Genomic DNA, 13,238 nt, shown 5'->3' on the forward strand with positions numbered 1-13,238 from the left:
ACATCCTGACTGCAAGGCACAGGGCCGTGTTTAATGCATGTAGCTCCAGTACACACAAATCTACCATACTGCAAGCCTGACAATCTTAATTTGTTGTCAGCATACTTTTCAGCATAGATGATTATTTAGCAATGTTGTCTAAGTGCAAAATTACATCAAATGCAGTGTTCTGAGTTATGCAAGCATGGACTGATTAGGTACACAGTTTGTATCTTGCCTGTTGCAAACAACAGAAGGGTCACGCTGTTTAATATAATCTGCCAATATTTGGGATGCATGATCTTCATACCTACCATCATACTGGCACTGAAATTCAAGTACCACATTACTGATTCGTGCAATGGTAGTGGACCTACATCATAGGTTACAGGCTCTTTTCAGCCACCCTGTGCTTGAAAAGTCCAAAAAATTGTCCAATATTAGACGTGATTTGATAACATTACGAAACAATCCTCATCCTCAGCGTGCTAAAAATTACACTGACAACTAACTGAAGGTGGCATTTGCATGTACTGGAAGTGACATATATTAATACACAGGACTCCATTCTTTGCAAATAGAATATGTACACATTGTGCCTGTTTCAGTGAAACAAAATAAGTAATAGCCATTAGCCTGTTCATGCCTTGGGACAATATTTGACCAAAGTCAAGCTGCTTAGTTTAAATCTGAGCAATACTTGGTAGTTAACTGTCAGTCACTATTAATTGGTGCATTCCCCACAGCAATGGTTGGCATGTAGATTCTAGTAGGAGCAATCAGCACTCTTTTCATATAGTTGTTGTTTACTTGACATCGGTATACTTTTGACTGCTGATGAATGCAAGACAAAAGCTTCAACAAAAGTATGACTTTTTTCACATCAGGTTGAGCAGTTAGAAAATCTTATACACAACTTGCACTGAAAAATAAATAAATTGAATTGATCAGAAGTTCTAAATTTTTGACAAGTCTAAAAATGAGTGCACCTTGAAAGACTTGACTTCGCAATAGCACACAATGGTCTACTTTTACACAAAACAAAATTGTTTATAACTTGTTCATCGTTGGCAAATATTATTGTATTTACTTTATTAGAAGTTGGGTCCTGTTCAGTTGAATGTCATTTTAAAAATTAATTTTGTTACAAATTACTTAAATAGTCCAGTGGTTGTGCATTTTAATCAGATAAAGAATGCAACATATGAGTGTTTGAACCAAATAGCATAAATGCATTTAAAGGGAAGATGGTGACAAAGTTATGGTCATAGGATAAAATACAGTAGGATCACTGCAGGCATATATGGAGCACAGATATTAGCACTGACCTCGTGAGCTAAAATCCTCTGCAAAACTTGCACATTAAAGAAATACATTTTGAAGCAAATTGTGTTTTTCATGTTCAACTAATCCTCTATTAAAGTGGAACATATTTTGTGAATCCACCTAGTTATGGTTTTGACCAATGCAAATTTAACTCCTCAACTCAAACCAGCCATGCCATTTCTCCATTTACACTGCTGATTACAGTCTTTCAGGAACTGTTCAAGAGAATGGATCTAGCAACAGATTTTTATGCCGATGTGTAAACCACAGACATGCATCCCAAACTCAACTTCTGCATTCCCCCCGTCCCATATTACCTGCACTAGCACCAGAGGAATTAACCTTCCATTCCTGGAATGTCCAGAACAATCCAGGAGGGTTGCTCCATCACCACTCACTGAAGCACCCAGACACATGCCTTGGCCGAGAACTCTCAGACCGGAGAACCAAATGTGGGAACCTCCTGGTCGCTGCTGCTCAATTTCACACAATACTCCAGATACCAATCGTATTCTCTTCTTGAAGATCAGTGAACAGCACTCAACATTGTTACTTATGTATGCTGCAAATGTACAAACATCACTTTGAATTCATTATGTTAAACACAACACACTGAAAGAAATACAGTACTTACAGGGTTAATTTGTCAAGGATATTGTTTTAGTTTAACATGTTGCAGTGGTATTTAAAAGTTAGCATGTAATGGAAAGAGATGATTTTTTTCTGCACTTTGTTTGAAATGCTGACATAATGATGTCTGTTTCCAGGGTCATACTTCGGTCAAGTTAGTTTTTATTGTTTGGAATCTTTTGCATTGAGGAAGCAGAGAAGGCAGGACAATTAAGTAACTACTGGAAATTATATCTTGCATTACAAATGGGTCCATAGTTAATTGTTTATGTGCAACTGTGCAACAAATCATTTTGTCCAGCAAATGACTATTTCATTTTGAGTTCTGCCTTAAAATGGGTTCTATCTGGTATTAGTTCATCTGCAGTTGCACTCAAGTTGCAAACAAAATTCTTAGAGGGTGTTTCTCTAATTGAAATACTGATTCAAATTAAGCCTCTGCTATTTATTGATTCCCAGCTGTAGAATTCTCTTCCAAAACAATGTACAGATTTTGGAAGTCTAAACTTAGGATCATCTAATCATTACTTTATTTATCTTTTCTTCTAGAGTTTAATTGGAATCTACTTACATTGTGACAGCTAATAACCTCACATTGCAGCAAGCTATGAGAGATGTGAAAATCTTCCATTATACCAAAACTGCAATACTAGCATAAACAGCCTTCACGAAGGTTTGCAGCATGAAGCAACAAGTTAGGAGGATCATCTTGTTTACTCTCCTCTTCAACACTGGTGGTGCCTCAACTATAGACATTGACTTATTTAAAGACCTTGACTTATCTAAAGATTTTTTTTAAAAAATCAAATCAGTTACAATTTGCAGAACACAGGAAGAGTAGGTCATTCAATCAGATCCTGACTGACCTGTACCACAATATGTACCCAACTTTGAGAAGTTCGAGATTTCCAACAGTCTATGAAAATGCTCTTGATTTCACTCCCATATGGCTTCACTCCAATTTTCAGATTTATTGTCACCTTGCTTTAGATTTTCTCCCACCAGAGAAAACAGTTTCTCTGCAGCCAAATCCCTTAATCATCCTAAATACACTTTAGATCATTTCTCAACCTTCTAGAAGTGAGTGTGTTCTGGAGTGTTGATGGAAATAGCAATTCTTTGGCCTTTTAAGCAATTCATGCAAATGATATCAGAGCCAGTACAAAACTGCAATAATCAAAAATCATCTTTTGAATGAGATATTACTTTACTTTAGAAATGTTTTCAATGTCATTTCAGTGTTGGCTGTTACTCTACAGAATTAATTTTGCCTACTTTGAATGATATACTGATTTAGGCGATTACAAATTAATAGCTACTATCAATATTCACTAACACTGCCTGGGAAACTTCCAAAAGACAATCTATTGCAATCAAGTTTGCTTCTAGCTCATACAAGCACGAACAATAACCCACAAACCTGTCTAGAATTGGAAATGTTCCTTGGGGCAGCTAAGGTAATGGATCAGTAGATATTTTTCCATCCAAGATCCCAGTTGAATCAAACTTGGAAGAAGCCTGGAAGTGACCAGTGTTCTTGTCACAGAAGATGGTGAAAGTTAAGAGAAAGAGAAAACAAAACTAGAAAGTATTAATACTGAATTTTCCTTGTTGTGATGACTCACTCTGATTCCCTCCAGCGTTGACCCCTCACAAACCAGTATTTTATTTGTTCCCTGCTCCTTTAGCTATCAATACACCCATCTTAAAGCTTTTCTTCAACTACGATTTGTACAATTAACACATCATTCTGTTCCCCAAAGAGCATAAGACATTTTTACTACTTTTATACACGAACAGTACTTTGGAAAGATAATTTATATAACTCGCTCAACAAAGCTGTGGGAGTAGAGTGGGACAGCATAGCTATGATTCAAAGGACTACCAAGTATGGGAACATGGAGCAAAGTGAAAATGAAGTAATTCAATGGGTTTTAGGGCAGGGAATGTTAGAAATGGAAGCAATTCGCTCCACAACTCCACAAACACACAAGACAAGTTAGAAAATCTTACAAGCAAATGATTAAAACATATTTCACATCCTTAGCTGTGGAAAATTAGCTGCAGTCTAGTCATTGTTGCCACCATGTGGTACACAGTGGTAAAGATTAATGTATGCCATTGTTTCCATAATCCATGAGTAAACTTTGTAGAAACTTAGCAGAGAATTCATTCAAAACATTAGTTTTAAAACTAGAGATAAAACTACAGTTCATCAACTAAACAAGAAATTCTATTGTGTCAAACATATCTCCTGGAGCAAATCTGACACCAATTTTTTAACCATTTCACTCAACCTTGTTCAATATTGCTACATAATTCGCCTTGTACAGTCCAATTGTTTCTGCTGGTAAAATTTCAAAAATCTATTGCGCATCATTTAGCAGCTTGTTCTGATTTACCTTATTCTCAACCAAAACAAACTGGTGTTCCCTGGTATTCAATGAACAATTTTATTCTAGCTCTATGATACTTTTCAATGTTAATTAGGCTATCTCAGTATTTTCAATTTTTGCCATGAGTACAGGCTCAACTTCCCATAAAACAAATTGCTAATCCCTCAAGCCATATTGGTTACTACCCTTTATATAGCAATATCCTTACAATATGTAATGAGATATTATAGTATTATTTATATAGTATCTTCAAAATGAGATTTGATCAGTAATTATATGCCAACAACACAGCTCGTGATTTATACAATATTCGTATTAGCTATGCAACTCTGCACCTTTCTGATTGTTTACCACGGTTTAGATATTCATGATAACCCAATATCCCTTTCCACAATGTTATCCATTTAATACAGCAGATCTTTTGGTTCCAAGCACTGAAGTAATACTACAATTTGATCCTGCTAAAGAACTGACTGGGAAAGAAGGAATTTCACAGCAAAGGCAACCAACACGTTAGTAGGTTTATGCATTTATTAGAAAGAGTTGCATCAGACTGCACAAGCCAACATTAAGTGCTGCTCAATAATGGATACACCCATGAAAGTTTGGTGTACCTTTTTTAAACATGGTTGGTCAAAGTGAAATTTAAACCATGTGATTCAAGTGCAAGAGATGCCTAGCATCCATTCTTGACAGTAAAAAGCCGGTCCTGCAAAGGAAAAAAAAACACAAGTCATGACTCATAGAAGAGTTAGCTATGACACTCTTGGGGCAAAACATACAAACAGTCTTGAGCGTACATGCCAATCCATTGTACAAGAACAGTTGCCCATGTCATCCTTCCAGAACCTGAAAGCTCTTGTGGGATACAAGCTGCAGAAACTAGTCTGTTCCTACTAGTTTATTTGATCTTGGTTTATCCCATCTACCATACCATGTTATGATATCCTTAAGTAGAGTTTAAAATTATATATAAACATGCTAAACTACAATAACTGTTAATTGTCAGTGGTTGCATTGTGAAGCAGCTCATTTGAATTAGACATGCCAACAATGTAGCCTTTTTGATTGGTTACCAGGCAGTGCCTCAGGTGAAAGTGCTATTAAGTTTTCCTAGCTGATATGCATTCTGCAAAAATTGTTCAAAATAGATTACATTTCCCCAGATGTGCTGTAATTAGTTTCCTTCCTCCTCGAGCACCCTCTTGATCTAAAAGGAAAGCAACATTTTTTTGTCAGACACCCACATTTACAAGAATAACCATAGGTGACAGCTTCCTAATTGGTAGGTGTGGGAAGAGAAGGGTAGGAAACATAACTGAACAATTTGGCTGTAACACTGCTTCTGGCCACTAGCACAGCCGACCAGTCAGGAGGGAGTTCTCAACACCAACTCTGGAACCCATCAAGCTTCATGTCAAACATGGGCAAGGTAAACCTCCTGCTGATTACCATATAAGAACATAAGAAATAGGAGTAGGCCATCTAGCCCTTCGAGCCTGCCCTGCCATTCAATAAGATCATGGCTGATCTGAAGTGGCTCAGTTCCACTTTCCCGCTTTCTCCCCATAACCCTTAATTCCCTTGCCTACCAAAAACCTATCTACCCGTGTCTTAAATACATTTAGCGAGGTAGCCTCCACCACATCAACGGGCAGAGAATTCCAGAGATTCACCACCCTTTGAGCGAAGAAGTTCCTCAACTCTGTTCTAAACTGCACCCCCCCTCTCCTTATCTTGAGGTTGTGCCCTCTAGTCCTGCTGTCCTTTGTGCGGGAAGAATCTCTCTACCTCTACCCTATCCATCCTCTTCATTAACTTATACGTCTCTATAAGATCCCCCCTCATCCTTCTAAACTCCAATGAGTACAAATGCAGTCTATTCAGCCTCTCTTCATAGTCCAACCCCCTCATTTCCAGTATCAGCCTAGCAAACCTCCTCCGCACTCCAAGGCCAAAATATCCTTGCGCAAGTGCCGCGACCAAAACTGCACACAGTACTCCAGCTGCGGCCTCACCAGTGCCCTGTACAGTTGCAGCAAGACCTCCCTGCTTTTATATTCAATCCCCCTCGCTATAAAGGCCAGCATCCCATTTGCCTTCCTGATCACCTGCTGCACCTGCAGGCTGGGTTTTTGCAACAATATACATTCCCCTCCCCACCAAAAAAATTAATACTCCTCCATATTGAACACCAATTGGAGGGAGCACGGAGGGTGGCAAGGACAAAATGTCCTCTGGGTGAAGGTCTTCAGTCGTCACCACCACGAGTGGCTCAGTCGAACCACCACAGACTGAGCTGGCTGGGTCTTAAAGGATATTGCTACTACGCTTGTGTGTGTGTGTGTGTGTGTGTGTGTGTGTGTGTGTGTGTGTGTGTGTGTGTCTCTGTCTGTATGTATTATGTACGTAGTGTGCGCGTGGTGGGCAGGGGGTGGGGGATGCGATAGGGGACCAACTGCAATGGATACATCTGTGACCACTGCACAAAGTCCCATCTTCACATTGAGGACGCCTTCAAAAGCACTACCACTTTGCTAATGGGATAGACTTCAAACATATCCAGCAACCCCAGATGGGGTATTAACGATACACTCAAGAACATAAGCAGCAGAACTGTACTCAACTACAACCTGCAAATCCCCCACTCCACCATTACCAAACCAGGGGATCAACCCTAGTTCAATAAAGAATACAGGAATGCAATTGATATCAAAAATTGGCTGAAGGCACTGGATGCTGCAAAGGCTATGGGGCCTGACAATAGTACATAAAATTTGTGCTTCAAAACTTGACATGCCCCTAGCCAAGTTGTTCCAGTACAGTTACAGCACTGGCATCTACCCAGCAATGTGGAAAATTGCCTAGGTATGTCCTGTACACAAAGCAAGACATATCCAACCTGGCCATCAGTCAAGCGATGGAAAGGGTCAACAACCATTCTACCAAGTGGAACTTGCTTAGCAATCTGTTCACTGGGGTTCAATTTGGGTTACACCACGCTCACCTTGCTCCCGATTTCATTACTGCCTTGATTCAAACATGGACAAAGTTGAATTCCAGAGGCAAGACGAGGGTTGCTACCTTTGATGTCAAGGCAGTAGTTGACAAGAGTGTGGCATCAAGAAGCTCTAGCAAGACTGGAGTCATTGGGTATCAAGCAGATAAACCTCTGCTGGTTGAAATCATGCTTGTCACAAAGTAAGATGGTTATGCCAACTGGAGGTCAATCAGCTCAGTTCCAGGACATCACTGCAGGAGTTCCTCAGGGTAACGTCCTCAGCCCAAACATTTTCAGCTCCTTCGGTGACATTCCTTCCACCATAAGGTCAGAAGTGGGGAAGTTTGTTTGATTCGCCAAGTCTATTATATTCTTCTTGATATTATCTATGCCCTATGCCAGTATCCAAGTTGATAGGTGTGATTGTCAGACTAAGTAATGGTGCTTCGTGCTCAGACATCTGATATATCTCTTACCCCTCATGATGAGGTTGCAGTGGCTGGCCAAGTGGCATCTTTTTCCCTCAAATATCTGAAAGTGCAAATGCAGAAGGGGATGCTAGGAGCATGATTTCATGGTCACATTATTTAGTTTGCATGTCACGCTACAGGGTTGGGATTTAAGAAGGGACAGGATCGTCGGCCACACTTCCAATTCTGGTCTACTCCCTTCTGTTAAAGATCACCTTGTTCTGCAGAAGGTCCTGAGAAGAATGTCACTGATTGCGTATGGGTGATGTATGTGCTAGAACTGAATCAGAGAGGAGGGTGTAAATCTTGCAGCATAAAATTTGACTGGAGGAGTAAGAGAATCTGAATGTTGATCCTAATTATTATAAGGTAGTGAAGACATTGTGACATCTTGAACAGCACAAGAAATTGATGGTGCAGTGAACAGAAACATACATTCACTGACATTGGCCACACGCAAAATAATTGAACCTCTTGAAGCGCTGCTGCCACGTCTTCTGGACATAGACCTCGAGGGCCACCTGCTTCCCTTACACTCAGTTTGCCTCTACAGCTTCCTGCAGAAGCCAGGCTTCTCTATCCTTTCAACTTCCTATCAAATGGTCCCAGTGATGTATCAGAAACCTGCGAGTGCTTACTCTTGACCACAACGCCACTTGGTGTGCTTCTTCTTGCTGCCAATTCCTGCAGCTTATGAGTGCATCACCCCTTTAAGAGGTGCAAGTAGCTGAAACACATGCTAGCGAGGCATACTGCGGGGCCCGCGAGTGTGCAATCATCCAGCAACACACTCAGCACTGGGTTACTGTGAAATAATTGAATTGGGGAAGCAGCAGTTTGCATATCTCAACTGGATTGAGGGTGGTGTAATTGTAAATTGTGATCAGAGCCCAAAATCAGAAACATTCTAATTTTTAGGCTGTTCTGTCTAGTTGATATTCAAGCCACAGATTTTCAAACTTGCATACCTTTAGCATATTTTCTAGTTTAATTGCATCAGCTGAAAACTTGCGGATTCCATCAGACAATTTTTCCACTGCCATCTGGTCTTCATTGTGAAGCCAACGAAAGATCTGTTCATTCATTTCAACTTTTTGTAGGTCAAGTGCTTGGGCTACACAAGAGCAGAGCAGAATTTTTAAGATTTAGACCAGTTATTTGCATTGACAAAATTTGATTCAAGAACAAAGTTTGTACACAGAAATTTAAACTTTTACACAGCTATAGCCATCTGGTACTGGGAAATTTATCTCCTTCGCTTACGTGGTTTTGCAACGTTAAGAAAAAGGCATTAAAACTAAAAACTTTAAAACCAAGGAGGGCTGAATTCCAATAACAAACCTAAACAGCAAGACATGGATTTAAAATGTTAGTTTAAACCGTACTTCTATTTAATTTCAATTTGCCATCCCAGTGCTTTTACTTCATTTTTCTTTCTGTAGAGAGCCTTTCAATTTTGAAGGTGGAAACATTTAAAACAATTCAGAGTCAGTTTACCTTCCAAAACCACCACAGCAACGTTCATGTCAAAAATAGATGCACTGTTTGCCCTACTTCTCAATGACAATTTGCCTGCCTCACCTCCGAAGGTCCAGAGTAAAACTAGTTCAATGTTTGCTAAGAATAAAGAAACTAACTAGGTTTGTGCACCAAAAGGGGTGGATGTACAAATGAAAATATACACAATTGGCATAAACTGGAGCAGAATTATCCCCAGCTCTTTAATCCCACTTCACCTGAAACTAACACTTGGTCATGACTATTTTTGCACAATGCCATGGGAAATCTAAAAATCAAAAACAATTTAAAAGTGACAGAAAATAAAAATTCAGATGCTACCTTGACATGTGGGAACCCTGGATGCCACTACACAGATGTTACGGACCATTATAATGACTTCGACGATGAGGCGGTATGCAAGGTAGCTTTGTATTATTAGTAAATTTGGATAAGTGAAAATAGAAACTGTGATGAGGACACAGATAGCAAACAGGTTTAGACAGATCAAGTGAATGGGTAACAATCCATTAAAGGAGTAATGTGATGAAGTGTGAGGTTATCCACTGATAGTAAAAACAGAAAGGCAGAATACTTTGTAAAGGATGTGTAAATAATGTAGAGGGGGGGTTTGGTGTACTCATAAAACGGAATACAAAAATTAGCATGCAGCAAGCAATTGGTATGCTGGCCTTCATTGTCAGAAGCTTGGGGTACAAAAATAAAGCTTTTCTAAAATTGCACAGAACTTAGCGATCATATATGGAATTGTACATTCCTGGCTAGTTGATTCAGAGATTGATTCAACTTTGCACATTCCTAAAATATTCCTAAATCTCAGGCTTGCTATAATTTTTTTTTAAAACCACATTGTAAACCTCTTCTTTCAATCTAATTCTATCAACTAACTTCCTTCAGTAGGCCACAGATAGATCTTTCTTATAGATTTTCTGTTTTTGAGAATGAACTGTATATTCGTTGAACATTTTGAATTGCTTAAATTCCCCCGTTTTTAATTGATCATCCTTTGGTTAGTTTATCTATCCATTCAATCTTAGCTAGTTCTTCCATCGTACTATGCAATTTACTTTCTTTGGGACCAGTGTATGACAGTCAAGCTTGCGAGGGAGAGAGAGAGAGAGAGAGAGAAAATCTAATTTGTTTGGTAACTCAATTGAGCCACATCTTACCTTTGTTAACACTCAAAGCAGGTGTTAGCTTTTCAACGTCTTTGCTAAGTTCTTCCAGTAGTTTTGGAGATATTGTGAGATAGTCACAGCCAGCCAATGCCTTGATTTCACCAGTGTTACGGAAAGATGCTCCCATGACAATAGTTTTATACCCAAACTTCTTGTAATAGTTGTAGATCTTCGTTACACTCTGAACACCTATTGCCAAAATCAGGAATATAATAAACATAGTAGCCAGAAAAATCATCAGGCTTAAACTTAATGACTTTGTTCTTCCTTCTGAAATAAAACTGGCTGCATGTGAGCCTTGTATGAGAAATGCCCAAAAGCAAGGATATGCATTAAAAAAAAGGAGCTTTGGGGGTGCAAGAAGAGGTGGGGGGTGGGGGGAGGGGGGAAATATTCTGCTGCTACAGTGTAATATCATAATTCATTTTTTAACCAAAATCTGAAGACTGAAAAATGCTTTTGATGGGCAATTCAAAAGAAAAGCAAAAATCCCACAAAAAAGTTTGCCAAAAGCAAGAGACAAAAAAGAAACAGATTGATAATTTGGGAATTAGTTAAAAAAGCCAATAATGTTTCAGTTAGCCATTATATAATATTGTACATTGCAGTCAGGTAAATGGCTTATTGCTGGTTTATCAGCACACTATTAAGTAAGCTGCAGCAAGGAACCCCCCCCGCCCCCCCCCGCAAATATAAGACAAGGTTTCAAACTAATACTCACAATCAGACCCATGTTAGTGCACATAGTACTGTGCAAGATGTAGAAGGATAGTGTCAAAACACAAGATACGCAAAGAAAATATGCTTTCCAGAAGATGCAAGGCACAATACTATGGAATAATCCCAATGATTTGACACAGAAAGTGATGGCCAAGTACCTGGGACAATGTCATTGAAGAGTGGTACTGAACCAATATTTCAAGCAGCAACAGCAGTGCTTCTGCTTCAATGGCAACTTTAAAATTGCAAAATATCCAAAGGGACTTCACAAGAGCATTATAAAACAATCTGACACTAAGCCACAAAAGGAGATTTTAAGTCAAATGACCTTAAGCTTGGATAAGTAGGTAGCTATTAGTGTCAAGGAGGAAAAAGAGAGAGATGCAAGAGGAAATTTCAAAGTTCAGGGCCTCACAGGTCAGAACTGGGAAGAAGTGCAGATACCAGAAGATTGTAAGGCTGGTGGAAGTTAGAGATAGGGATAAGCCAAGCCATGGTGGAGTTTGAAAACAAGGATGAGAATTTCTGAACTGAGACACTGACCTACATTTGACTCCCTGTTAAACAATGAGCCCTGGGGTGACCATTGAATGAATGTTGATGCAAGTTAGGACATGAGTGGCAGAGTTTTGAATAAGCTTAAGTTTGGAGGGTGAAAGACAAGACATGCACTTACTGCATGGCAACAGTAAAGTCTAAAGATAACAAACACATGGATGAGGGCTTCAGCAATAAAGAAGTGTGCTCTGCTATGGTGCTGTCAGCCAATGTCAAAAGGTTGGAAATAGGTTTTAGTGATGGCAGATAGGCAGCTGGAAGCTCATATCAGGGGGTTAAACACAACACCAAGGGTATAACAGTCTGCTTCACTCTCAGGCAGCTGTCAGGGACGGAATAAAGTCAGTGGCAGAGAACACTAATTTTATATTATATGGCAGTTACTACAGACAAGAATAGTGATCAAAGTTAGTTGCAAAATTCTCCCAAATAAAATGAGTCCAGATAATCAATACCTTCCAGTCAATAAAAGGGCCACAGTTATACTAACTGCATCAATAAGCTAATGTTTGCTATTGTCCATGGGTTTACTATGGAATTCAATGGCTAGATGAAGGTACCTGGATCTGCTGATGGTTCGAAGCTTTTCTTATCTGTATTGGCCACATGCCAGTCCAGAATGCGACCCACAAATGGGGAAATCAGTGTTGCCCCAGCCTCTGCACAGGCAACTGCCTGAGCAAATGAGAAAAGCAGAGTCATGTTGCAGTGAATGCCACACTGTTCTTCAAGGATCCTAAAACAGAGTTATTCAGGTTTAGCTATGCTTGCCTGGAATAGTAAACTGGTTACAGCAAATCAAGGATGGTTTGTACAGCAGGATCAAGAAGGAAGGGAAGAAAACAACAAGTGTTCATCTGTCAGAAGTAGTTTGTTTTTATTCTGAACATTTAACCAACTACTTAAGATTCTTCCAGAATCTAAAATCAGAAGTAACCAGTGCCAGAACAAGTAACTTACTCCTCTGCCCTCTGTCAGAATTTCCTCACCTGCCATTCCACTATCTTTTCTCCTATTTCTAAGTTTCCAAGTGTTAAGCTTGCTAGAATGATTGGGTCCATATTGCTGATAGACAAAGTCAGGTTGGCTGTAGGAACTTGGAGGGACAGCAACCAACGGGTCAACATTTAATTATAGGTAATATTCATGATTCACTCAAACCTTATTAAATTATATATGTTTTGTAATAATATATTATGTTAGCTTGTGCTCCCGAACGTCAAAGCAAACTTCTATTGGAACATTTAGAGTTATGAATGTTGAAATGCTGATAATCTTAGGCTGACAGTCAAACAAAAGACAGTTTTAAAACGTTATCCTAAACATTAGAACAGATTATGTAAGTAAACATGAAACCATCACACGTGCACAACCTTAGATGAGCTGCAGAACTGTTCTAACATCACTGCCTCGTTTTTCATGGTTGAGATTCTCAGGCCAATCATGGAAATCAGGCTAAGGC

At 39.3% G+C, this 13,238-nt stretch overlaps 1 protein-coding gene across 2 annotated transcripts in view; it reads right to left on the reverse strand.

Moving 5' to 3' along the window:
• Positions 1–4,848: 4,848 nt before the first annotated feature.
• taldo1 (transaldolase 1) overlaps positions 4,849–13,238 on the reverse strand; it is a 29,831-nt gene continuing 21,441 nt past the window's right edge. The window contains exons 5-8 of one of the 2 annotated variants that reach the window (XM_080190315.1): positions 12,337–12,512; positions 10,490–10,687; positions 8,771–8,916; positions 4,849–5,040 (exon numbers count right to left, since the gene is read on the reverse strand). In XM_080190315.1, the coding sequence (XP_080046441.1) occupies positions 5,008–5,040; positions 8,771–8,916; positions 10,490–10,687; positions 12,337–12,512 (553 nt within the window). In that variant the 3' untranslated portion in view covers positions 4,849–5,007. Of the gene's footprint in view, positions 5,041–5,462; positions 5,542–8,770; positions 8,917–10,489; positions 10,688–12,336; positions 12,513–13,238 lie in introns of those variants that run through there. The other variant, XM_080190316.1, reaches the window with a different exon arrangement.

Source organism: Carcharhinus amblyrhynchos, chromosome 6 (genome assembly GCF_965287045.1).
Source record: "Carcharhinus amblyrhynchos chromosome 6, sCarAmb.v2.hapA, whole genome shotgun sequence".
NCBI lineage: Eukaryota > Metazoa > Chordata > Chondrichthyes > Carcharhiniformes > Carcharhinidae > Carcharhinus > Carcharhinus amblyrhynchos.